This window comes from Tribolium madens, unplaced genomic scaffold, assembly GCF_015345945.1.
Source record: "Tribolium madens isolate multiple individuals breed KSU strain unplaced genomic scaffold, Tmad_KSU_1.1 Scaffold_97;HRSCAF=244;Tcas5.2_LG3a, whole genome shotgun sequence".
NCBI lineage: Eukaryota > Metazoa > Arthropoda > Insecta > Coleoptera > Tenebrionidae > Tribolium > Tribolium madens.
The window spans coordinates 356,829-381,799 of NW_025401069.1; the positions used below are offsets into that span (position 1 = coordinate 356,829).

The following is a 24,971-nucleotide window of genomic DNA, read 5'->3' on the forward strand; positions in this document are numbered from 1 at the left end:
AAAAGTTAATTAGTTAATTTTTCTGTTGATTTTTATGTCTTATCACATTGGCGGTTTTATTTATTTGGCAACTACATGTCACTTGGACAATTAATTATTAATTAAATAATGATAGTTCTTGTTAAAAATGACCTTGGTTTTTATCTTCAAGCTGTTTCTTTCAGTTCCTATTTATTCAAATTATGTTTTTACCAAACATTTTTGCTATTTAACTTGCGAAAACTCATTTGATGTCACTGTACATCATTGTCAAAAAAAATAAAACCGCCAATGTGATGAGGTTTAAAAAGCAGGGAAAAATTATTCAGTCCAAAATCAAGAGAAAAATGAATTTTTCTTTCTACTGAGTAAGAATAATAAAGTTTTAATTATAGATTTGCTCGTTTCAGGTAAAGCAAAAAATGTTTTTCCTTTGCAGTTTTGGCGTAAAATCAAAGATAATTTTTTTTCCTTTTATAAACTCAATCCGGGGGACATACTGTATAATACGAATATATACAGGGTGATTAACGAGGAATAATGAGCCTGACCAAATTTTCTATGCAACTAACACTACAGTTGTCGCAAAATAACTTGCGAAAAGTAATGGTGGTTGCATCGAGTATTTGGTCAGGCTCATTATTCCTCGTGAATCACCTTGTACTAGTATATAAAATTTGTAAGAAGAGAACAGTAAAAGTAGCTACAATTCTGAAAATGCCTCATTTTTTAGGAAATTGTACAAATGATTACCCTGGGGAAATATAATAATTTTTATTTTGTACTCAATGTTGAAGAGTGCTTTTTTCAACTTATTTCAGTAGATAAAGTAGTCTTTTATCGTGTAGTGAAATAAAGTAATTTTAATCTAGTGTTTGTATTCAAGAAATTCTGGTAGATGAGGACAAAGTAAAACGAAATATTATACACGACGATAAAGATTGTTTATCTACTCGTGAAAAAAGTCCACTCGCGACTTCGTCACTCGTAAATTCTCTTGCATAATAAATAACAATGAATTAGTGGGGTATGTAGATTAAAAGACATATTTGCAAAATGCGTTTATTATAAATAATATCCGCTTGATAAAATTTTTTACAAATTTCTCGGTCACATTAATTTGTAAACGTCGTATTAAATATGGCAACTTATACACAACTTTCTTACATATATCACAAGAAAAATCACTTAAAATTTAAAAATTGCACTCAAAAATCAAGTCACAGAATGTCACCACATGGAAACCTCTTGTAGTTTGTCAGGCCTGAAACGAAAATTGCTCTAACTTTGCCAAACTGTTACACATCTTCACCTAGGGATAACTCTGTGAATTGTAGGAAGATTTCTCGAAGACGTAATAGATTCTTGGGATATGCTTCTGTGGATGTCTTGATTATGAGGGTACGACCAGTTCGATTTTGCCCCCAACTCGAAATTTTGAATATGGCTGTTGGAGATCAAATCGTTCGGTTTTTCTTCACGCGTTTTTGAAGATAACCGACTAAAAATCACAGTGAATTATCTAAAACTGTATTAATTGATAAATACCGGAGAATTTTCGTTCCGATTCCCACTGGTTCCTCCAACTTGCTATTACTCGACCTCTTCTTCTGAAATCTCCTTCCTCGACTATCTTCAATAATTATATGCCGGTCATAAGGAGTGTCATAATCCACCTCCAAAATGGTCGAAAAACTGTGCGGGAAGATGATTTCTAGGACAGTTATTATGACACCAGCCAATAGGCAAATGCTCCCTAAAACCAAATTTGAGCCAAAAAAAGTTATTTAAGTTGAAAGACGATTTTTTATCACGAATATGAATGTATAAAAACTTTAGTGCTGAGGTGCGCTTTATTCTGAAATAGCATATTTTATTTTAAATTGACATTCTTTGTTAGTGAAACACCTTGTATAAAATTTTAAAATACTGTGCAACCAACATTACACAAATATGCATACGTATTCAATATTCATATTACATAAAACTAACGGAGACTGTCCATTCGGGATATTTTTGAATAAGGGGTGGCTGTGGTTTGTTTTTTTTTTCAAATTGGACAAACTGTGTGAACAAAATTTTATTTCTTGTTAGTGCCATAAAATTAAAACCATATTGCCCAATTATATACGAGTATATTTTTTAAATTTAAATTACAAATTGACAGAACTAGATTTTTATAAATTTTTGCCTTTTTTAAGCGTTTAAGTCCTTTTTGGTGCTAAAGAGAATTTTTTTGCAAGGTTTCCTCAAATCGGTTCAAAAAACGTAGGTACATAATTCATTTTGTCTTTTTAAGACATTTTTCCGCCGAAGAAAATAAGCCTCAAAATTATTGAATTAGGTTGAAGTCTCATAATTGATATATTTTTTTTCATTTTCGAGTGTTTCAGCACATTTTTCAGACACAAACGCAATTATTTCGAAAACTTCTCGAAAAAAAGCCAAAAAAATTCACAAATTTGGTTGAAAAAGATGTTATATTTGTCTCGTTTTTCAGTTAGAAACGTAATTATTTTCTGAAATTTTATCAAAATAGGCCAAAAAAGTCGAAACTGGTTTAATTTTTGCTTTTTTTGAGGTTTTTAAGCTGAAAAGTCATGTTGTTGGCGAATATAGCTAAACCGGACCGAAAAATTACTAAATTCTTTTCTAATTGGATCAGAAATTACATTATTTCTTTTTCATGCAATATAGCACATTTTTCAGCCAAGAACGGAATTATTTTGAGGAATTCCGTCAAAAATAAGTCGAAAAAGCATCAATTGGCTATTTTTCGTCAACGTTTACAATTCTTGGCGCATTCTGTATTTTAAATCCGATTTACACACAAAACAAATTAACTGAATTAAAACGTGAACAAGAGTGTTGTGAAAATTTCAGAATATACAGTCAAATTCAAAAAAAAAACTCGGTAATTTCACATTTTGGCATAAAATTACCTAATTATTCCTGTGTAACTGAACGTGCTTAAATTTACAAAAATAAATTACTTGGCATCATGAAGTTTGGTAATTTGTTGTAAATCAATTATGTTGTTAAAATGAAAATTATTCATTATTTATTATTTATTAAAGTGAAACTTTTTTTCCATCGCCTCAAAATTTTTCGTTCATCTATCGCATGTCGCATTACAGCCGGCAGCGGAGTAGGGATAAAGTGAAAGGCGCTCGGCAAAGCAGCCAAGGCCAATATAGCGGCGCCCATGGCTCGCTGACTGTGTAGCATTTATATTCTTACTCATTCGTGCAAGTGCTCCGCGGAATTTGTGTTTTGATAAGTGTATTGATCCGAAAAAAAGTTTCACTTGCATCGTGGTTTCTTTGAACCATAGCAGTTTTTAAATTTTAAAATGACTGACGACCACTTTTTTTTAATTTTACATGATATACAGGGTGATTCAAAAGTGTCGGATTATCTCTTGGTTAGTGATAAAAGACTGAGTTATAAGTTCCCATGACAAAAAATTGTTTGAGCCTTTTTCACGATTCAAAGATTAGGTTTTGGATTAAGTTTTTGACCGAATCGATTATCGTCAAAACCTCGTATCTCAAGTTTTTACGATTTTGAGTCAGGTGATTCCCTCTGTAGAAAATTCGATTCCCCAGAAGTTACAAGACCGCGCATCTCAATACCTAAGCTTAAAAGAGTTTTTGAGATGCGCGGTCTTGTAACTTCTGGAGATTCAAATTTTCTACATTAAGAATCACCTGACTCAAGATCGTAAAAACTTGAGATACGAGGTTTTCGTTTCGACGTTATGTAATCTTGAATTTAGTTAGCGAAAACGGCAGATCTCGTAAGACTGGAGAGATAACTGCTGAAAAAAATTACTAATTTGTGTGTTATAGTGGAAAAACATTTAACAATCTAGCAAATTTAACAATATTGGAAACAGATACCTACATGATAATATGAAAATTGACAGTTGAACAGTGTAACAAAAATCTAAATTAATTTTTATGCTTAGTTGAATGTCTTCATCACCATTCGAGAGTTGGTCCGACATTTTGAATCACCCTGTATGTCTTGCCTAAATTGTTATGTTTAATAAAATGTTAAATTACTTAAAATATACCTACCATAAAGAATAGGTTGTTAATACTGACTTACTTTAGTTTGTTCCTATTTGTTAATCAAAAATTGATAAAATTGACAGGTAACTGACGGGTATCGACGTTATTATCCAAGAAATACGTTCATAAAATTTTTAGAACACTCTTGACTAAGTTTTTATTTAGAAAGTTTTACAAAGTGGAAGCTATTAAATTTCCATAGCCAAGCCTTATTCAAAATCCTCAACCTCTCGAGTAGTTTCAATACTCAACACGTTAAACATTAATTGATGTATTGTTGGTTGCGGGCGTAAAAGTACTTTTTATGGACAATTTTTGTTTACTTTACAGATGCTTTCAGAAAAAATAGGTATTTAAAGTAAAATCACCTGCAATAAGGACTAGCCAATAGCACCATCCGAAACTAAAATGGAGAGTACTGCCCTCAATATGCACAACTAAGGGTGTCTCGGGTAATAGTCCAAAGTAGCCACAAGCTGTCGCAAGAAGTAAAAAACCACAAGTTGTCATGAGAACAGCCCCGTATCGTGGCACCACAATTAGCATCAAATTCATCAAAATCCATACTGAGAAGGACGTCCATAACATGATAATGGCATAATATCCGGCCGCCCGGTATTGTCCACCCCACGACAGCCCTTCCTGGCCCATCGTGAAGTACTCAGCGACCGTCAGGATGGGAAATGGGAGTCCTCGAATCATGGCTTCGCGGAAACTGTCGCCCATCTGGTCGGAATTGATCCACAAAAACTGTTCATTGAAGTCGATATCACTGGTCCAATTATGATTACCGGACGCTATAATTAATTATTTTTAATTATTTTTGGGGATATTAATTAGAGCAAATACCTTGGAGAGTGATATTTACATGTCTCAGCCCCACATAAACCCCAATATTTGAGGAGACTTTTTCGGTGGAAAACGCCCGATAAGTGCTGATGATGGACGCAGTGGCTACATGCCATGCTGAGCCGAAAAGAGTCACTAAAACAAAAATGTTTTTTTTTTAAGAAAGTTTTTTCTTGATGCAGTCTTGAGAAAAATCTTTAACCTTTACTCATAACTGCACAGAGTCGGTTTAATTCTGAGGAAATGCGCAATAAAAAGCTCTTTATGATGATTGTGACCGCAACTGATCGTGATAATTGCACACTAATGGATTTAAGAAATTGATAAATTTGAGGTGGCTTAAGTGGAAAACGCAGTTTAGATAAACTTGTTTTGAAAGACGTTGTGGTGCATTTTTTTAAAGAAAGCTATAAAGTAGAAGAAAAAACATCGAAAATGGTCAAACAAGTTAAAAAAGAAATATTTTTTTCTTATACTTATTTTAGGAAATCCAATAAATTATCAATTATTGCTGTTGTCTGTGAATACTTAAATGAATAAAAATAAAAAATTCGTCTTTCTTAAAGTCTTTATAAAATTTTAACTCGAACTGTAACTTGCTCCTATAGCTTCTCTGGATCCTTGCGAAGAGATTCCGCTGTTTGAAAAAAAGTAATTTTGTTTTAAGTCCTATTTCCACGTTGCATATTAATGTTTGATTAAAAAAAAAACATTTTCCAATCGTATTTTGCAAACAGTTTCAATCAGAAACTTTATGATATCCAGTTAAGTTAGTTTAGTTATTTTTTTCTTAGAAACAATGCGAATTATGAAAAAGTTTATTAGGAGTAAGACTTTTTTGTTATTTGTTCGTATATTATGAAATTATGATTTAACACTCTGTAAAATGTTAGCTCTTGTTTCAAATCGACTCTTATGATTAGAAATATTTATTTAACTACTACAACTACTATGTGACCAAAAACGAAATAACAACTTTATTATAACATAATTATGAAAACTTCTACAAAGTGTTCCAAAATACCCCAAAAAAACGTCGAAAATCAAAAAAAAATTGATACGATAATAGCAGTACATCAGTGATAAAATTTTGTTAAAACATGTTTATCTTGAGTAAAAGAATCTAAAAATCCAAGAAATTGAAATAACTTTAGATTTTTTTATACCTCTTATTCAATTTTTATGAATCCAAATTTGACTTATTTATTCCTATCTATTTTTTTACATATTAAGGGCGGTTTGTATAATCGTCGAATAAATTCATTCTGTGGATAAATTTTGAGCTATACATTGTTATAAGTGTTATAACTTATAACGATTATAACTTTAACTTTAGGAATTATTATTATACCTACCACTAATAACTTATCCGAGGTTTAAGTATCGAAAGTATGTATACAGGGCGTGTCAGAACTCGCGCCTTAGAGAAAAATTTGACGTAAGATAAGATACCAAAAACATGAAAAAAATGTTAAAAAAATTCTGTCAAAAAATTTTGACATTTGACTTTTTTTATATCTATTTATCATTACTGATGATCTTGTATATGTTTTTTTTTATAATTATTTAGTAAAGGTACAAAAATTTTGCCATTAAAAGTCACAAATAACATTGAACAGAGTTACAATTTAAGATACAGCTTCCATGTTTCTCTTCTAATAGCCTGTAGCAAAAAACTTGAAAAATTATTTTTTTTAACAGAAATAAGTCTTACTTTATATGGCATTTTTCTATGGGGCGCGACTTCTGGCGCACTCTGTGTTTAAGAATATTTAGTAGAAAATAATATGAATATGCCAAAAATTGCATCAAAATAGTCATTAAATAGTGTCTCTTTATAATTATTTAATCGGCTTGATTTATATTTTGCATTAATTTATTAAACTCAAAAAGTGAATAAAATGAATTAACAAAATCAATAACTATTAAAATGTTAATGCAATAGTTAATTTAACAATACTTGTTAAAATAAAAACAAGAAAGATTTAGATATTTGGAACAAAATAACAAAAAATACAAGTACAAACCCGGGTACAAACAAAAAATTGAAATTTCAATTTTATTTTTTTTTATTTGGCCAACAATGTTACAGCAGCTCCTAATTTTAGTTTTATTTACATAGATATTTCTCAATCAACTTACCTAAAATGGTGGCTCCAACAAACAGGCTCAATGTGACCGCAAAAAATGTGGTAAATCGCTAAAAAACACGAATTAATTAAAGAAAAAGAAATGTGTTCACAAACAAAATTAATTAAGTTTTTTCGCGCTATCGTAACACTTTTGAGGGTCTTGAGAACATTCGATTCTGAAAATATTTTGCATGCAAACAATAAACACATTTGAATGAAGCTTGGTGTTACCCAACTTTCATTGCATTCAAGGCGCCGCGTCGACGTTAAAATCCGATTAAACGAAAAGGTGTATTTTTTGTAGAAATTTCACTCAAAACGATGCGGAACTAATTACGCTCAACAACTCCAAAAATGCGTTCAGGTAAATTATTATGTCACTTTATGAATAAACAGCGTCTTGGCAAAAATCTTGGCGGAATTCGAGTAAATATAAAAAGCACTCACCTCTTTTCTAATACCCGGAAATATGATCAAAAATGCCACATAAAGGGTACTGAAAATGGTGAGGAATGTGATAAGTGTCACGTCACCGGTGACGGCAGTTCGGTTGTTGAAACTGTAAAGAGTGGGACCTCCATCGTAGCGGAAGGCATCGAACCAACCCTTCATGGCAGAGGAACACGACTAGAAAAAAATAATAAACAAAATAAAATAACTAATTAAGGAATTTTCATGCTAGGAAAGAAAAGAATGTTATGTGCATTTGCATGGAATTAATTCACTCGGGACTGTCCCTCGTAACAAATTTTGTTCGGTCGATAAAATTTAATTTTAATAAATAGCTATATTGTTTTTTTTAAGAGTAAGACTGTCGTTTTTGTCGCGGGTTTGCAGATCAAGCTCCAAAAAACGGTTTTACTCCGAATAAAACTTACCTACTATTTTATCTTCAAACCTTGCAAATTAGTTAAAACTTTTTCCAAGCAAAAACATTTTTAGGGCCTAACCGGTTTCGCTTTTATTCAAGTATCGTCGAGGCTTATTTTTTCCGGATTTACAAGATTTGTCAAATTAATACAGGGAGTTTCAGAACTCATACTTCAGAGAAAAATGACAAGTAAGAAAGATATCAGGAACATAAAAAAATGTTTAAAAAATTAAATCAATCAAAGAATTTTGACATTTATTTTTTGACATTTGACCTTTTTATGTCTATTTACTTGGCATTTTTCTCTGGGGCGCGCGTTTTGAAACATCCTGTATAATCACTACAACACCTAAAAATTACGATTAAAATTTACTGTCTTGTCAAAGAATATTCTAAAAAACTGTATACTGTTGCTAGTGGAATCGATCGAGGATTATATAGACTTCAATTTGATGCTTTAATATTGTTCACAATTTTAAGCGTATGTCCGAAAGACCTTAAAAAATTGATAAAAAAAACTTTTTAATTAAGTAATTGTAATCTTTTCTACATGATAAAATTTCTTGATTTTTTCTAATGGTAACTGTGAAAATTGAATAATGTAAAAGTTGATAGCTTTTGAGTAATTAACATTTTAAAATTGAAATTTGGGCATTCTGGTAATTTATGGCCACGTTTGGGATGATGTGCATTGCAATAGAGCGGAGGCATCACAACAGAGCCCGGGTACGTCATAAATATCATTGCAGGCTTTTTTCTTTTGTCAAGAAATTCTGGCCTGATCACCAATTACCGCAAACCCCTCATAAATTATTCCAAGTTTCAGATTTTCAATATTAAAATGTTAATTATTCAAAACCTATCAACTTTATCATTATTCTACTTTCACAAATACCACAAAAAAATCAAAGAATTTTATCATGTATAAAATATTCCAGTTATATGATTTTTTTCTCCAAATTTAATTTTTAGGGTCTCACTGCCATACACAAAAAATTTTGTACAATATTAAAACATCAAATTAAAGTGTATTTTATCCTCTATCGTTTACGCTATCAAAATTCTTTTTTAATCAATTAGAAATATTTATTTTTGCGCCGACCCTAAAACTTAGGACACCCCATATATCAATACAAACATTCAATAAAACGATTAAAATAATATAGTTTTCAACATTTCAAAGTATTTTTCAATATTTTTACTGTTTTTTCATGAAAATCGAGTTTAGTTTACAAATTATTTATTTATAATAAATAAATAGGTTTGTTTGAATATCACTTTTACTCCAAAGAATAAACACTTTTTCTAAATACTTCTTGTATGTTTATCTTCTAATATTGCAATCTTACAATATTTTTTCGGACACTTTGTAGAGTGGAAAACTTACTTAGGTCACTTATTTTGTGTCAATCATAACAAAATGATTTTATTATATATATTTTCTACTGATAGTTTTTTGTACAAATATTATAATTGATTTTTCGTTTTTTTTTGCATCGCCGAAAGATTTTTCTAAGAAAACAATTTTTATTATTCTTTATTTATTGTGTAAATCTTTTTCTGTTTTATTTTTTCATCATAGTTTTGCGTAAAGTTTTCGTGTAACTTTTTCATGTTTCTCTAAATCTTAAATACAAGTACTTATAATTTTTCACAAGCGGTTTTTTTTAATAAAGAGCCAGTTCACTGACTTTAAAGGAACGCGAAAATATGTATATTTTAAAAAATAACAGTAAAGAATTCAAAATTAATGATTATTGAAATTCGTAAATTAAATAGATAAAAAATCGATTGCCAAAAATCTATAAATTATAAAATTCATCGCAAAGTTGTAACGGTTCATATAGGAATTTCTGAAATTCGACAAACAACTTTTTGAACAGAAAAAACTCGTTTTTGGCAATTTATGACAAATCATTTGCACATTAAAAAAAAACGACAAGAATTTTCTTATTCAAGATCCACGTAAAATTTACTGTTGACGGCCTTCAATCAACCATGTCGTTCAAAACCCCACAGCAACAAAATAATATAATGTTAGCGTTGTTGAATTCTTTTTTGACCAAAATTTGCGAAAATTGAATATTTTTTTACTTCGCGTCAAATCACATGTTTTCAAGAATTGTTTTGGATTACACATGACGGTGCCCATAATAAATAAAAATAAACGCCAGCATTTATTGTCTTCATTTAAAGATTATTTGATGCAAAGTCTTTTTTATCAATTTTTCTCTCACACGTGGTAAGATCTCCTATAACCTTCTGAACTCGGAATGCCTTAATTTTGAGACACTCTGTAGGCTGAATGACATTATATCTTATGATAAAATAAATGTGTCTTCAAACCGACAAAATAAATTCGTGTCTTTGCTTGAAACACAAAATTTGTACTGTTACAATTTCTTAAACGAAGGATAATAATTATTTGTCAGAACTGTCTGAAAAACATATTGAAAACAATTACAGACCAAACTTTATAATTATTGTAAAATAATGATAAGATTGATAAGAATGTAAAAATTCAAGACCCAAAAATTTTTCTAAAATAGGAAAAATTGGCTGTATTAAATCATTCAGTTTTTTGAGTTGTAAAATGATTATTATTTTTATTTTATTCAAATTTAAACTGAGCTTTCTAGAAATAGTTATTTATTCGACGAGTTTGAGTGTAAATCGGACGGATTATCTCACCGAGTGGTTTATCATCCACGAGGTGGAATAAAGAGTCCGATTTACACTCAAACAAGTTGAATGTAACATTTTATTCATCGAATTAGACTCAATAAGGCTTAAATTTGCTTTAAATCTGTTAAAAATAATCTGACGTTTCGTAAATTTTGACAGTGTCGAAGAATAAACAAGTTTACAACACTTAAAACGTTAAGATTGTAAAATAATTTGTTAGAAACTCATACTAAAAAAATTGGGAGCTTAAGAATAAATTTATTTTAAAGGAAACATATAGAATCTTGAGACAAAAGGCATAATTAGTCATTAATTTATAAATAAACATAAAAAGAAAGAAAACAATATTAGACAACGACAGATCGCAAAAATTTTCCCATAAACACTCTAAACATACTAAAAATTCAAGCCAAAAATTGATATTGCGTGCAGCTAAATCCAAAATTGACTCGTTTCACTCACGCCATTTCCACTTTTACCAAAATTAGGCATATTTTCATTGTCGACTGTGAAGGTTTTCCATTTAAAACCCACTCTTTGTGACCTTCTGAAACCCCAATTTGTGTACAAAACCCTTGTCAGTTTTTGCCGACTCACCGAATCAAAAAATCCAAAATGTGGGCATAGTTATTTTCATCTGAACACAACTCACTCACGCTACGATTTTGTTTGGTTCATTGTTGGCATTAAACATTCACTTGTGCAAGTGGTTTAGCGTTGCGGACACGCATCAACGACCACATCCGCCTCACTCTCCTTTATTAACAACTATGGAAATCAGAATTTGAATTTCTCGAAAACAAAAGGCCAAAAATTCCAATTTTTACTGACATTTTCAGATGATGACTTATTACTGTTACTAGTCTTATTACCAAATAGAGCATTTGCGTTATTATTGTTCGCGTAACAATTAAATAGTATATTAGAAACGTAGGAAATTAACGTAGCTTCATCAGTTTCCTAATTCTTACCAAATAAAGTTAATTGAATAGGAGAGAGATTTAAGGATTGCTAGTTCAGTTCTAATTATTGTTATTGCTTGGGAACGACTCAGTAGAATATTTATTCTATATAATTTAACGCTAAACCGATCAAGTGCTAAAGTAATTGGTACAGGCAATTGTTATTTTTTTCAAATGAATGCAGAAATGGTTTCTCAAGGTTTCGAAAAATTACTACCGAGCACAATAATCGAATATTTTGAAATCGGGATTTGTGTTATTATTAATTTCTTGCTAATTATTTTTTGTATTATTTAGGAATTCGGATTTTCACCTCATGTAAAATCAAGTAAGAATTTTTTATTTTTGGAAAAAATTTGGATGTAAGTAGATTAAGGTTTTGAATACTCAAGTTTGTTAACCGATCTATACAAATTGTAATTCTACTAGTTCCAAGTTTGGAATTGTTGTAATTTCGAAATTCAGTTTTTTTTTTCATTAGCAAAACAATTTACTCGAATTAAATTTACAGAATTTGAATGCTTTTCCATTAATTTTAAATTAAGAGATCCATGAATTTAAGTGGATTAAAATCATTAAATTTCCAAATTAAAACCGAATTCACAGATTTTTCAGAAGATATCTAGTAATTTATTTGTTCTTTCAATATTTTATGAATTCAATTAAAATTAACCCAAGAAAAATATTTAGAAAATAGAATCACGATAATGGATCTTTTAGATTTGAACTTGCCAGTATATCTACTAGTAAACTGTTATCAGTTTGATGACAAACATTAGGCATAGAATTTTGTATTTAGGTAATTTTGTGATTCCAAATCTTTCAGGATTTAGAGATTTATCAGTAGAATCGAAAATTCGGATCTTAATTTCAAGTTATTCGCAAGAATGTATAAAGCAATATATGATTCAAATCAGTTAGTTGATTCGTAATGCACATTTGAGGATTTGCTAAAACTAATGCAAAATAATAGGTATTTTGCTGGCTGGGAGGTCGCAGATTGCGTGTTCGAATTAAGATTTCAATACTAAGAACCGGATTCAAAACTAAAATCATGCTATTAAAAAGAGAAATCAAGATTTCTGTTATCTAAAAATGTAAAAAAAGTCGTGATTTTAGAATCAACATGAATATATTAAAATTAAAATTGGATCAGAGGATCGATGGAATAGAATCTAGGTAATGTATTAACAGATTTTTGCATTTAAATAGCGGATTTAGTTTTGATTTTGATCTACTGGTAGGAGTTAAAGACTCAAAATCAAAAATTAATCAAAATTTAAATCGAACAATAAATAGAACGAAGCAAGATGAGAATTTTATGGCGAAAGTGGACTAAAATTGAAATTTTTCCAATTGAATAAGATTAATTAATTCGGTGATTTGAATCAGATTCTTTTAAAGTAGCGTTAATTGTTTTTTTTTAAATTGATAATTTTGAGCAATTCCATTCAAACTTAGAAATCTCTTAATTTTTAATTCGCCACCTCAGTATTTGTTTTAATAATTAAAAAATTGTATATTATATTTACAAAATTATACAGGAGGCGCCATAACTCGCGCCCCAGAGAAAAATGCCAGAGTAAAATACCAAGAACATGGAAAAAATGTTAAAAAAAATAAGAGTTTAAATTTTGCACTTTGACTCTATTAATTTCTGTTGGATAAATGATTTTCTATTTTTTTTGCTACAGGTTGTTCTAAAAAGAAACAATTAAGTTGTATTCTCAATTGTAACTCTGTTTAATGTTATTTGTGGCTTTTATTGGCAAAATTTTTGTACCTTTACTAAATAATTATAAAAAAACATATTCAAAATCATTAGTATCATTAAATAGATATAAAAAAATGTCAAATGTCAAAAAATAAATGTCAATTTTTTTTAAACATTGATCCTATGTTCCTGGTATCTTATCTTACTTGAAATTTTTCTCTGGGGCGCGAGTTCTGGCGCACCTGTATATCAAGTGAACAAAAAGTATGGAATCGCAATGAAGCGTTTGTTTTTAATCATTTGAGTTCAGAAGATAATAATTAATAAGTATTAGAGCGCTATGAAAAATATGATCGTGTTTTAAGAATGAAATTTTGTTTTGCTTTTGAGTTATGCGATTTTTAGATAAAAAGTGAATAAAATAAAAAAATGTGGATGGCTCTGTAATCCTATAAGATAATAGCCTTTGTAAAAAAAGTGTTTAGTGAGTTGAGACTAAAAAAAAATTCGAAAATTTTAATTTTAATTCTTGAAAAACGATCACATATTTATCATATTTGATAATGATAATGTATTAATTATTTTTTTGCAAAGTGATTTCTTTATGCAAAAAATACTTGGTTACATACTTTTTGTTCACCATGTATAAAAACTCAATTTGCAGGTTAATTAAGAAACCTTCAAATTAAACGAACTGACAGTAACAAATAATAGACTTCAATAAAAAAAAGATTATTTGCTTAATTGTTTATTTTTTAGCCTTGTATAAGTCAATGTTTCAATTTAACCTCGCTGGTTTTTCTTCAAATGGATTAAATTAAAGTAATTGCAGACAATTTTAAGCTAATTATCGCATACAATAAGTGACTGAATCATTTATCAAAATCTTGAACTTTTAATTGAGTAATTAATTATTTGTCAGGTTTGAAATCAATTTTTGTAAATTTCTTTAAAATAAATAACTTTTCACTGTTGATCAAATTAAATGCCAAAGAACTCTTCCAACATATGCCAACTAACGTATTATTTACTCGAATAGAAAAACATTAATTTTGTTTCGATGACCCTTGTATAAATTACAATTTATTAACCAGTCGTGGTAACCTTGAATCTTCTCTCATAAACGGTATTTCAGAGCTAAATTTTGTGCAAAATGGGAAGTTAAATAAACCGAAATTCTTATTTAGTAACACACTTAAAATTAACCTTCTCCTTCAATAAGCACAGAATATTTAATTTGCTGGCCCGGCTTCCGGGATGGGCTGAACCAGATTCGCTATTTCGCGACCACCTACTTTTGCAAATAAACAGAATTCCAATTTTCTCTGAACAAATAACTGTAGAATTAATCACACACAGATGGGGCAAAATACCTTTTTCTAGTGAAAATAGTCCACCCAATGAAAAGTTTCACTTTGTGTCACTAAAACCACCATTTATGTGAAAATATGTTGAGAGCGCGACGAACGACTGATAAGAGCTGCGATACTGCTGGCTGGACTGACGATGGCCGTGAGCTCTTGGGCAGGAAGGAAGGTGTCGAGAAGGGAGAAGCTTACGGCAAGGTCGTATACAGCTACTTTCTGCGATGACCTTCTGACCATGGCTATCGAAGCGGAATCCGGACTTTTTGTTTGTTACAAGTTGTACTTAGCACTTGTTCGATGCTGGGTGTGAAACTGGGACGTTGGAGTTTTCCGGATTCGGCTTTCAGAACCCACAATTTTTTGTCGATTCTTGCTAAAAGTTTTGGGTGTATACTCCGAATTTTGGATGGTGCAGAAGGCCAGCTTAGTAAGAGGGATTTACGGACTACATACATACATATTTTATTAACTAGAGATCTAAATGCAAATTAATCTAATAATAGATTTGCGGATTTAGCTCCAATTACGGAACTAAGGACTTAGTCACCTTCTAAATCTATACTTTTTCGAATTCAACAATAGATGCGATTTTAGACTGCACAACAATTTGAACAATAACTTTGCAGAATTAAACAAAAAAGTGTATCAAAAGTGTTTTCTAGGTAACAAAATTACAATCAAATTATATCAAAAATGCAAAATAGAATTGTTAAATCTAAATTTCAAATAACCTCAGAAAATTATGATTGTGAACTCAGTAAAAAATCTAGTTTTATTGGATTGGGCAACACAATTTAAAATTTTTGAATTAAAAAAAAACATTACCTATGGTTATATAACAGGACAATAGACCTATTGATTTAGAGCCTGCAAGATTAGATAACATTTAGATTTCCACGTTTGCATTGCAGGATTTATACCTAAAACTGTCCAGATTAAAACTGACCAAATAAATTTAAATTGAACAGTTGATTAAAAACCAAATATAAATTTTACTGATTTAGTTCTATAAATGAATATTGTCAATAGACAAACTAAAAATTTTTCCCAATTTAGGCTCGACAACCAGTGATGATACACTGCGTTTGTAAATTTATTATCTAAGTGCAACAAAAAATCTATAATTGTAGCGGATTTTCGAATTTAAGCAATTTTAATTGTGGTGGATTTTCTAATGCCAAATCTTTTATACAAACAATAAATGTTTTTCAAAAATTGCCCAAATTTTCGACTAGACAACGAGTAATAATTGTCGTTTACACTATACAGGGGGACTTAAGATCCGTAAATGAAGGCTGCGAATCTTAATTTATAAATTTACTAGCAAATCAACTTGCAATCAAATATTGTTACACTTGACAACAAAATGTACAATAACAGATTGGATCATAAATAAATTGTAAATAATTAAATTCCAGAACTAAGATCCGACAACAATAAATAACAAATAATAAACTATGGTCAGGTAATGATTTTATTTCAAAATTTTTAAATGTGAAGAAATTTTCCTTTTGCAAATGTGGATTAGACAATAAAAAATATTTAAAATTTGCTAGGATAAATATTATCTTGCAAATTTATTGCCCAAATGCAACAAATAAATCTACACATGTATTTAGCCGATAGTAGATTTTCAAATTCAGTAGTTTTATACAAAGGATTCGGCAAATTTACTTTACGAATCTAAACAAGTGAATAAAGGAGTGTTTGATTATTATCAACTGAACTATAAATTTTAAATTTAAATCAATCTACAGTTCCCCGGATTGAGTTTACAAGAGGAAAAAAATTTTATCTTTGATTTTACGCCAAAACTTCAAAGGAAAAACATTTTTTGGTTCACTTGTACTTAAAACTTTATTATTCTGATTCAGTGAAAAGAAAAGTTAATTTTTCTCTTGATTTTGAACTTAGAATAATTTTTCTCTGCTTTTTAAGTCCTATCACTATTTGTCCAAAATCAAGAGAAAAATGAATTTTTCTTTCTACTGAGTTAGAATAATGAAGTTTTAATTACAGATTTCCTCGTTTCAGGTAAAGCAAAAAATGATTTTCCTTTGCAGTTTTGGCGTAAAATCAAAGATCAATTTTTTTTCTACTTGTAAACTCAATCCGGGGACATACTGTATATCATGCATAGCGCCAATGTTAAATATACTCGGAAGGAAGTATTTTTTTTGTAATGATAAAAAGGATCTATGTTTGAATTGACAACTATATGTCACTTTGACAATTAATTTATTAATTAAATAATGTCCAAAATCAAGAGAAAAATGAACTTTTCTTTCAACTGAGTTAGAATAATGAAGTTTTAATTACAGATTTGCTTGTTTCAGGTAAAGCAAAAAATGTTTTCCTTTGCAGTTTTGGCGTAAAATCAAAAAAAAAAAAAATTTTCCTCTTGTAAACTCAATCCGGGGACATACTGTAGAGCAAACAATAAATATGTTGGTTAAAATTTCGTAATATATCACTAATTAAAACCAATAAATAAATAAATTTTGTTGTCTAAATTATGAAATTTCTAAAAACATCACTTTGACAACTGCATGGGGCGATGAAGCCTTTAATCAGAATGAGCAATAATTAGATTTACAATAATAATAACAGAATACAATGTTGACAACAAATTCTTTACAGTTATTTATATTGAACAACAGAATTACAAATCTAGATTAGATAGAACATCTGAAAACACAGATTTTGATTAAATTGAAGCTTTATTGATCTACAACGAATTTACTATGTTTAAAAAACACGTTTAATTAGATTTAATTAGGTTTAATTAGAAGATCTAAATTTGAGTCTCTAGATTGGACAATCCACTAAAAACCAAAATTTTAGATTTACGAAACTACAAATTGTAAAAAATTTTAATCAAATGAAATATATAAATCTATAAAGAATGTATAAATGGGAGAATTGTTGGATTTACAGGATTCCAAGTCTGGGATGTTAGACTGGACAATAACAAAGTAAACTGAAGTTTAAAACTGATAATAAATTGGCGAGCAAAAATAGAATAGAACAGTGATAAAACTGACTCAGTTTGGACAATTTCTACATTTTTGTGTCAATTTCGTTAATTTGTTATTTAGACCTCGCCATCTGAAAGGATGGATGTTTCTTATTTCCCGAGGGTGCAAATAATTACGACCAACTTTCACAACCGTAGACATGCACAATGATTAAGAAAATCCACAAAACAGTGTATCATTAAGTCAAAAACCTACTCTTTTTGTGTTACACGAACATTTTTGCCAACATTTCCCAATGTGTATTATTGGGGTTATACATCGTAGTTGCATATAACCAGGAAACTATTCGACGTTTAAGCGTAGGTTTGTTATAATTAAAAGAAAAGAAGTTGTGAAATATGCTCAGCCATCTGTAGGAAATAAATTATGAGGTGCCTTAGTTATCAAGATAAGAGACATTATTTATCCGGGTTAAGTAAGTTTTGAAAGCATTTTCTTTGTAAAAAAATTTAGTAAACATATGGCAAGTGTGAAATTTAGAAATTAAGTCGTTTAATTGGATTCGCATTCATTAAAATTAATAAAAGATTTTATTATTCCAGATAATTGTTTCTTTAACTACTTGATTTCTACAACCTCCAACTACACATAATTACTAATTACATTATATCTTGTGGTCCTCGGTTGGTGCAATATCATTGTTATTAAAAACATAATTCACACGTACACACTTGAATTCATTAAAAATATTAACACGATTACGTAAAATTTCAGTTTATTCTGGCACAATTCATGAACTATAATAAACACAATTGAAATTAAATTATATAACTATTGTACGCAGATTTGGACAAATTCAGTGAAAGTGCCAGATCCTAAAGATGAACTGAAATATTAAAATTCATGTTAACTTGTATTTTTTTCATTTGTAATTATAATTAATTTCATTTTTGAATTTCATTTTTTTTAGCCAATATTTGTTTCAAATTGTTGACTGATCAAGGTCAAACCTTTGAAAATTTATGTTCTAGGTGACAATACAATAATATAATCATTTTTGTGCTAATTTTAATTATTACTTAGCAATTGATTAATCAGAAAATGAACTACGTGTTTCTTTATTTATTGATAGGTCATGATTACGACGTAAAAAGTGTGACACTGAATCATATTCAGTAATGTCAGTCAAGGTAGTACATAACAATAACAAGACAACAAATAATTAGTTATGCTGTTGGTAGAAATAGAAATAATTATGTATCTGACTTTTTCAATCAGATTTTTATCGGTACAAAACGCGAAAGATTTATCAGGTAAGTTGAATGAAGGTTTATCATTGAACAATAAGTTTTTTGATAAATGTGATAATAAACCAAGGCAACATTTTATTTTTTATTTTTTTATGTAAAAACTTGAAAATTGTAAATCAGCAATTGACAAATATAAAATAAAAATTCATAGAATAATAAATTCACAAACCGGCTAACCTTTTTTCTAAGTTCCTTGACAAATTTAGTAAACAAATAAATTTCAATTTATTGTAAAAATTCTCCTTGTATTGTATATCCATATAATAATTACGTAGGTAATAACAATATTGTTTCATATGTAAATTAACCCAGGTAATGTATTCTTGTAACCTTAACTTGCATCTAATAAAATAGGTAAACATAATATTAGAATTAAACGAGATGTAACATTGTTTTAAAGTGATACGACATGCAAGAAAATTAGAATTAACAACGACTGTAATTTCAAAACTGGGCTAAAAGCAGTACTTCTCAAGGGTATTCGTCGTGACATGTGACGAAAGGTCGGAGGCTTCACGAAGTGACCATGAATACATGTGCATTCAACCGAAACTTCAACAAATATGAGATAAAAATTAGATAATTTTTTTAAAACACTAACAAAAATAAAAAATTAAAATTTATGAAAATAACTCATGGATTTTAATTTTTCTTATGAAATTTTATCACCCTGTATATCGGTAACGAAGCTTCAGGACTACAGTTTATTTGACAAATTTTTTTCAATGTAGAATATGTGGTTGCAATTTTTCGCAATATTAAGAAAACATCCTGTATAATCTTGTATAGGGATTTTGGTCATGGTTATTGGAGGTGAATAGGGAAATTTTTTTCAGCTCCACATCAGAGATCTAATCGATACTTTGGAAATTAATAGACTAAACAATTACCTTTAATTGAGGGTTACGACTCGACCTCGTGGTTGGCGATGGTTTACTCAATGATCCCCGAAGGATGGTTTTACGTGATAAAAAAAACGATACGAGAGGGTACAACCCCGAAGACGATCACGTATAACAAGAATTCTTAAATCCCGAATTAACGGATGACTTTCGATATAGTGTTGTTAATTGCTTAGACACAATTGTTGTTTACAACGCGTTTGATTGTACTTTGCATTCTAATATTTTACCAGAAACTATTTTTATTTTTACGATATTTCAAATACGAGTTTAAAATTAAGGCAATACCTCCGCTGCCGTCAACGGCGCCCTACCAGCTGTCGGCAACGGTGCCTGTACTACCTGCCAGCAAAGAATTTTTAGGTTTTGTTCCTTATTTCACTTTGTTTTATTTGAATTTTACTGGTATTTTCGCAGTTTAAAATAGTTTTTTTTTAACAATACCTACCAATGGTACATAGTTTTTAAAGAACTAACCCCAGAGATTATCAGCAACTAAAACCCTCTATATTTTTGGATTTAATTATAGTTTCTGCTAGTATAACTTGAATAAACATTTACGAAATGTAAATTAAATTATTTTTTCTTCTTCTGATCTATGCTATCATCTCTTAAAATTTATACCTATTAAATTTACCCAAGTGTACAGCAGGTGCTGCATTTTGGATGTCCGAATAGGGAATCTCCGAAATAAGATGTTTAGCCAAAAACGAGTGATACATTCAGGGGCTCATTTTTGAGAAAATAATATTGGTTAAAACTGCATCCCGCTATCGTCTTTTGTTTCCGACTTGCAGACAAAAGTTAACATTTTGGCGAAATCTAAAAAAAATTATATCTTCGTTATTATAGAAGACACAGATTTGAAATAAAGACATTATACAGGCACTTTTTAATGTAGTTAACAATTTTTTTCATTTGTTTATTTAGCCGTAATAAAATACGGCTTATATGAGAATCATAGATGGCTATGTCATTTTTAAAAAGCTTGTTTTTTTCTTATCTAAAAATATATATTTGTAACAAATTATTATAATACATTTTTAGCAAAAAATTATCTTTGATTTTTGTTCGCAGTTGGCCATGAAAAAGTGTTGCATCTTAAACTAAAAGGATTTAAACTATATTATTCAACCAGTGTCACTAATGAAAGAGTTTTCTAAGTAATAAGTAATGAAAAAAATGCAAAATAAATCGTAAATCAATTTATTGGCGACTAATAACATTTCTTTGTTTTTAAACAAGCTAACATTACCATTGTAACTTCTAGTGATACATAGAGTGTTGTAAAAAAAGCCGCTTTAATTCTTCAATAAAATACATTTTGTATGACACAAAAATGACGATATGGCTATTCAAATATCCAAATTCCGTCTATGTGGAACGTTTTCCTACCTCCATTAGATTATCAATAGTAGATTATGTTATTAGGAGTAAAAGTGATTGTTTATGTGGCGAAGCTGAACGTTCATTTTGCCGAACGGAGTGAGGCAAATGGATTCAGCTGAGCCACATAAACTCACTTTTACTCCAAATAACATATACTATTTTATCTGCAAACGATTCAGATAGAACGAAAAGAGCAACACACCAATAATCAAGTAAATCACCTCAATAATCAGGACGCTTTGCAATAAAATCATAACAAACGTCACGCGTCAGTTTCGGAATTTGTGTTGAGATTTCACAAGTGTGGATTGATTTAACTGGTGAATAACTGGTATAGTTTATAGTGCAAAATGTCGAATGCTGATAATATACCTTGTACCTCTCTAGAAAATGCTGAAAAAGCGAAAGGGACAAGAAAGAGACAACAGTGGTAAATGTCAAAGTAAGTGTCAAGTAAAAGTGAAAACGCCTAGGCGTAAAAACAGTGTTTTTACTCCATGTCTGAAAAGTAAAACTTTTACCTGTGTCATTTAGTCATAAAAGTGGTCACTTATGTGACGTTTGCAGATAAAAAATGTTTTTTCTAATTGTGTTGACTGTTTACACATTTGTTTTCCCTATTTTTAGATTTTTAAAAAATATGTAATAATTTTGTTCTCAGGCGCTCGCATATTTGTTCAATAGTTTTAACATATCGTATTTTTTTATTTTTATAATTGTATCATCTATTTTACAGTTCACAAAACTCTTATTGATTATTATTTACACATTTGGTGTGAAATAGTTTTTCCATGGCCAACTATTATCAAACAAGATATGTATTTCACTTTTTAAGTATAATTATAAAAAATATTCTGTTACAAATGTATATTTTTTAGATCAGAAAAAAATAAGCTTTTCAAAATTGCCATAGCCGCCTATGATTTCCATTAAAAAATATACAAGTTTATGTTATTACGGCTAAACCAATAATTGAAAGAAAATCTTAACTACATTATTAAATTTCTCATAAAAAAGTGGCTGTATAATGTCTTTATTTCAAATCCGTATCTTCTATAATAACGAAGATATAATTTTTTTTAGATTTCGCCAAAATGTTAACTTTTGTCTGCAAGTCGGAAACAAAAGACGATAGCGGGATGCAGTTTTAACCAATATTATTTTGTCAAAAATGAGCCCCAGAATGTATCACTCGTTTTTGGCTAATCATCTTAGTTTCGGAGATTCCCTATTCGGTCATCCAAAATGCAGCACCCTGTACATATTGCTCTAAGTTTTCTGCAATAAAATTGAGTAGTTTGTCAGTGAAGCAAATTGTTTGCTATTAGAAAAGAACGTTTCAGGTAACTTGATCGTATTATCAAAATATTTAAATAAAAATATGCATATTTAACCACAGTCGCTTCAATTTCTGTCTGCATAGGTAGGTATATCATATTTTCTACGAGTGTTACAGAAACTGCATTTTTCAGGAGGCTGTATTGCAAAATTTTATAGATATACATTTAAATTTCTGTCCTATACTTATACATACAGGGACATTTTTTATTCGTATACATAGCCCTATGTATACAGTTAACAAATCCGGGTCAATTTCATAGTGTAGGCGTCCAATATTTCAAGCTTTTAGAGGATACTAGATATTAAAAAAATTAAAACTAAAATTTTGTGTCAATGCAGGCTGTTCTTAGCCCGGACCCTCCTTAAACTATTGTCCTCTTGATACCACACAAACATTTCAATTTTTTCTTCTTTGATGTTGTGCATGGTATCACAAATGGTATTAACTTTTTAAAGGTGAGATTTAAGTTTCAAGACTGACAGTTGACAAACTTGACACAAAATTTTAGTTTTGAATATTTTAATATCTCTCTAAAAGCTTAAAATGTTGGTCGCCTATCTTATGATATTGACATGGTTTTTTTAACTGTATACATAGGGCTATGTATACTAATAAAAAAATGCCCCTGTATATATTTTACATTTTCTTTTCTCCAGCAATTTACTTTTTTACTATAACTATTTTTACCTATTCTTCTATGTCTAAGCTTTTTAGTCTATGTATTTTGTGTTCTGGAGGTTCAGCCCTTCCATCTTGCTTTTTCACTCTTTTTCTACTTTTTTTGACTATAAATTATTTAGCACTTTATAAAAACTATAGCGTGTATTAGAACTCGCGCCCCAGAGAAAAATTCCAAGTAAGAGAAAATACCAGGAACATAGAAGAAATGATAAAAAAAATTGTTTGTCAAAAACTTTTGACATTTTTGCCATTTGACATTTTTATGTCTATTTTGTGTTATTCCATAATTATTTCGTAAGGGTACAAAAAATTTTCAAATAAAAACCACAAATAACATTAAACAGAGTTACAATTTAGGATACAGCTCCCTTGTTTCCTCTTCTAATAGCCTGTAGCAGAAACAAACGCAAAATAATTTTTTCAACATGAATAATTAGAGTTAAAGTGCAAAATTTAAACTCCCATAATTTCGTAATTTTTAGTTAATTTTTTTTTTAATATTTTTTCTATGTTCCTGGCATCTTATCTTACCTTTTTGTCTGGGCGCGAGTTCTAAAGCACTCTGTATAATTTTTGTTGATAATGTAATAGTTTTGAAATTGACGATACAAAGTTTAGATTTTTTTTATTTTCTGAACGGCCACTATAACAAAGCTATAATTTGACGTGGACTGTTTTTCTCAACAAAACAAAGAAACCCAAAAAAAATATTGAAAAACTATTTTTTAGACAGTACGATCCACTCAACATATTTTTTGACGTTCAATAAATTTTTATAGTGATGTTTAGAACTTAATCCAATTATTATAATGTCTGACTGGGACTAATAAGATCGGACAAAAACAGGGACTGCACAATAAGTAGGTATATTTGTTTATAAATATGTTTACAAATTTCTTAATCATATTAAATCTTAATTCAAAATCAATAAAATAATATAATGTCCTTTTTAATTCGAAACCTCACTTGTACAAAATAACGACCATTTTTTTCAATGTCTTATTGTTTTGAAAATTTTTTGCCCAAACATTTCAGATTTTCAGAGTCATTCAGTATATTATTTATCACTCTATAAGCGTTATTTTACAGTATAATTTGTAATTTTCTAATATTACAATGAAATAATTTAAAACACAATGAATAAATTTAAAATTTACGTCTTGTATGTATTTTGTGTTTTTTTTCTGACTAATAATTACAATTAATTAAGAGTCTAATTTGTTTACTTACCTTGTGGGCTTGCAGCCTCAAATGTGGTCTCTTTCCTCGTTGTAAACACCATCCATGTAAAAAGTGACGTCAGTGTACTCTTTATTTGATGATGGCATTATTTCCACGTCCACCTACTTTCTTGCATTCTTATAACAAAAAACGTCCCACTTAATCCAAAGTTTTCACTTTTCACATCAATAAAAGCGGCTCTTGTCAAAACAATGCAATCAAATCGCGAGCAATTAATAAAAAACACCGCGGCGAGTTTTGACCTCGGTTCAAGTTCACATTTACCAAGAATGGCTTGCACATGATTTAGACGTGCCCACGTAGAATGTCAATATGGATCAAGTACAGTAAAACCTTGTTTGAAACACCCGCAATGACTACCTGTGACAGTCCAAGTGAAATCACTCTACGACTTTTCTCGGTGAAAGTCGGCGGTTTTAGTTTAAAATGTAAAGCGAAGAGAGGAATTTCAGGGACATGTGGGAGTTGGGCAACGCACCCGGATGACGGAAA

General features: G+C 29.8%; 1 protein-coding gene across 3 annotated transcripts; it reads right to left on the bottom strand.

Moving 5' to 3' along the window:
- Positions 1 to 1,027: 1,027 nt before the first annotated feature.
- Positions 1,028 to 24,836, bottom strand: LOC123015142 (dual oxidase maturation factor 1). Of its 3 annotated transcripts, none has more exons than XM_044414656.1 (8): positions 24,468 to 24,836; positions 7,484 to 7,663; positions 7,047 to 7,104; positions 4,905 to 5,039; positions 4,424 to 4,852; positions 1,528 to 1,735; positions 1,292 to 1,480; positions 1,028 to 1,243 (listed from the first exon to the last, which is right to left on the bottom strand). In XM_044414656.1, exons 2-8 carry the CDS (start codon positions 7,646 to 7,648, stop codon positions 1,210 to 1,212), a joined length of 1,218 nt encoding a protein of 405 aa, XP_044270591.1. In that variant the 5' UTR covers positions 7,649 to 7,663; positions 24,468 to 24,836; the 3' UTR covers positions 1,028 to 1,209. The 3 variants fall into 3 exon arrangements, with proteins under 3 accessions (XP_044270591.1, XP_044270590.1, XP_044270592.1); XM_044414655.1 differs by lacking the exon at positions 24,468 to 24,836 and adding an exon at positions 14,642 to 14,800; XM_044414657.1 differs by lacking the exon at positions 24,468 to 24,836 and adding an exon at positions 11,190 to 11,287.
- Between the last annotated feature and the right edge of the window lie 135 nt (positions 24,837 to 24,971).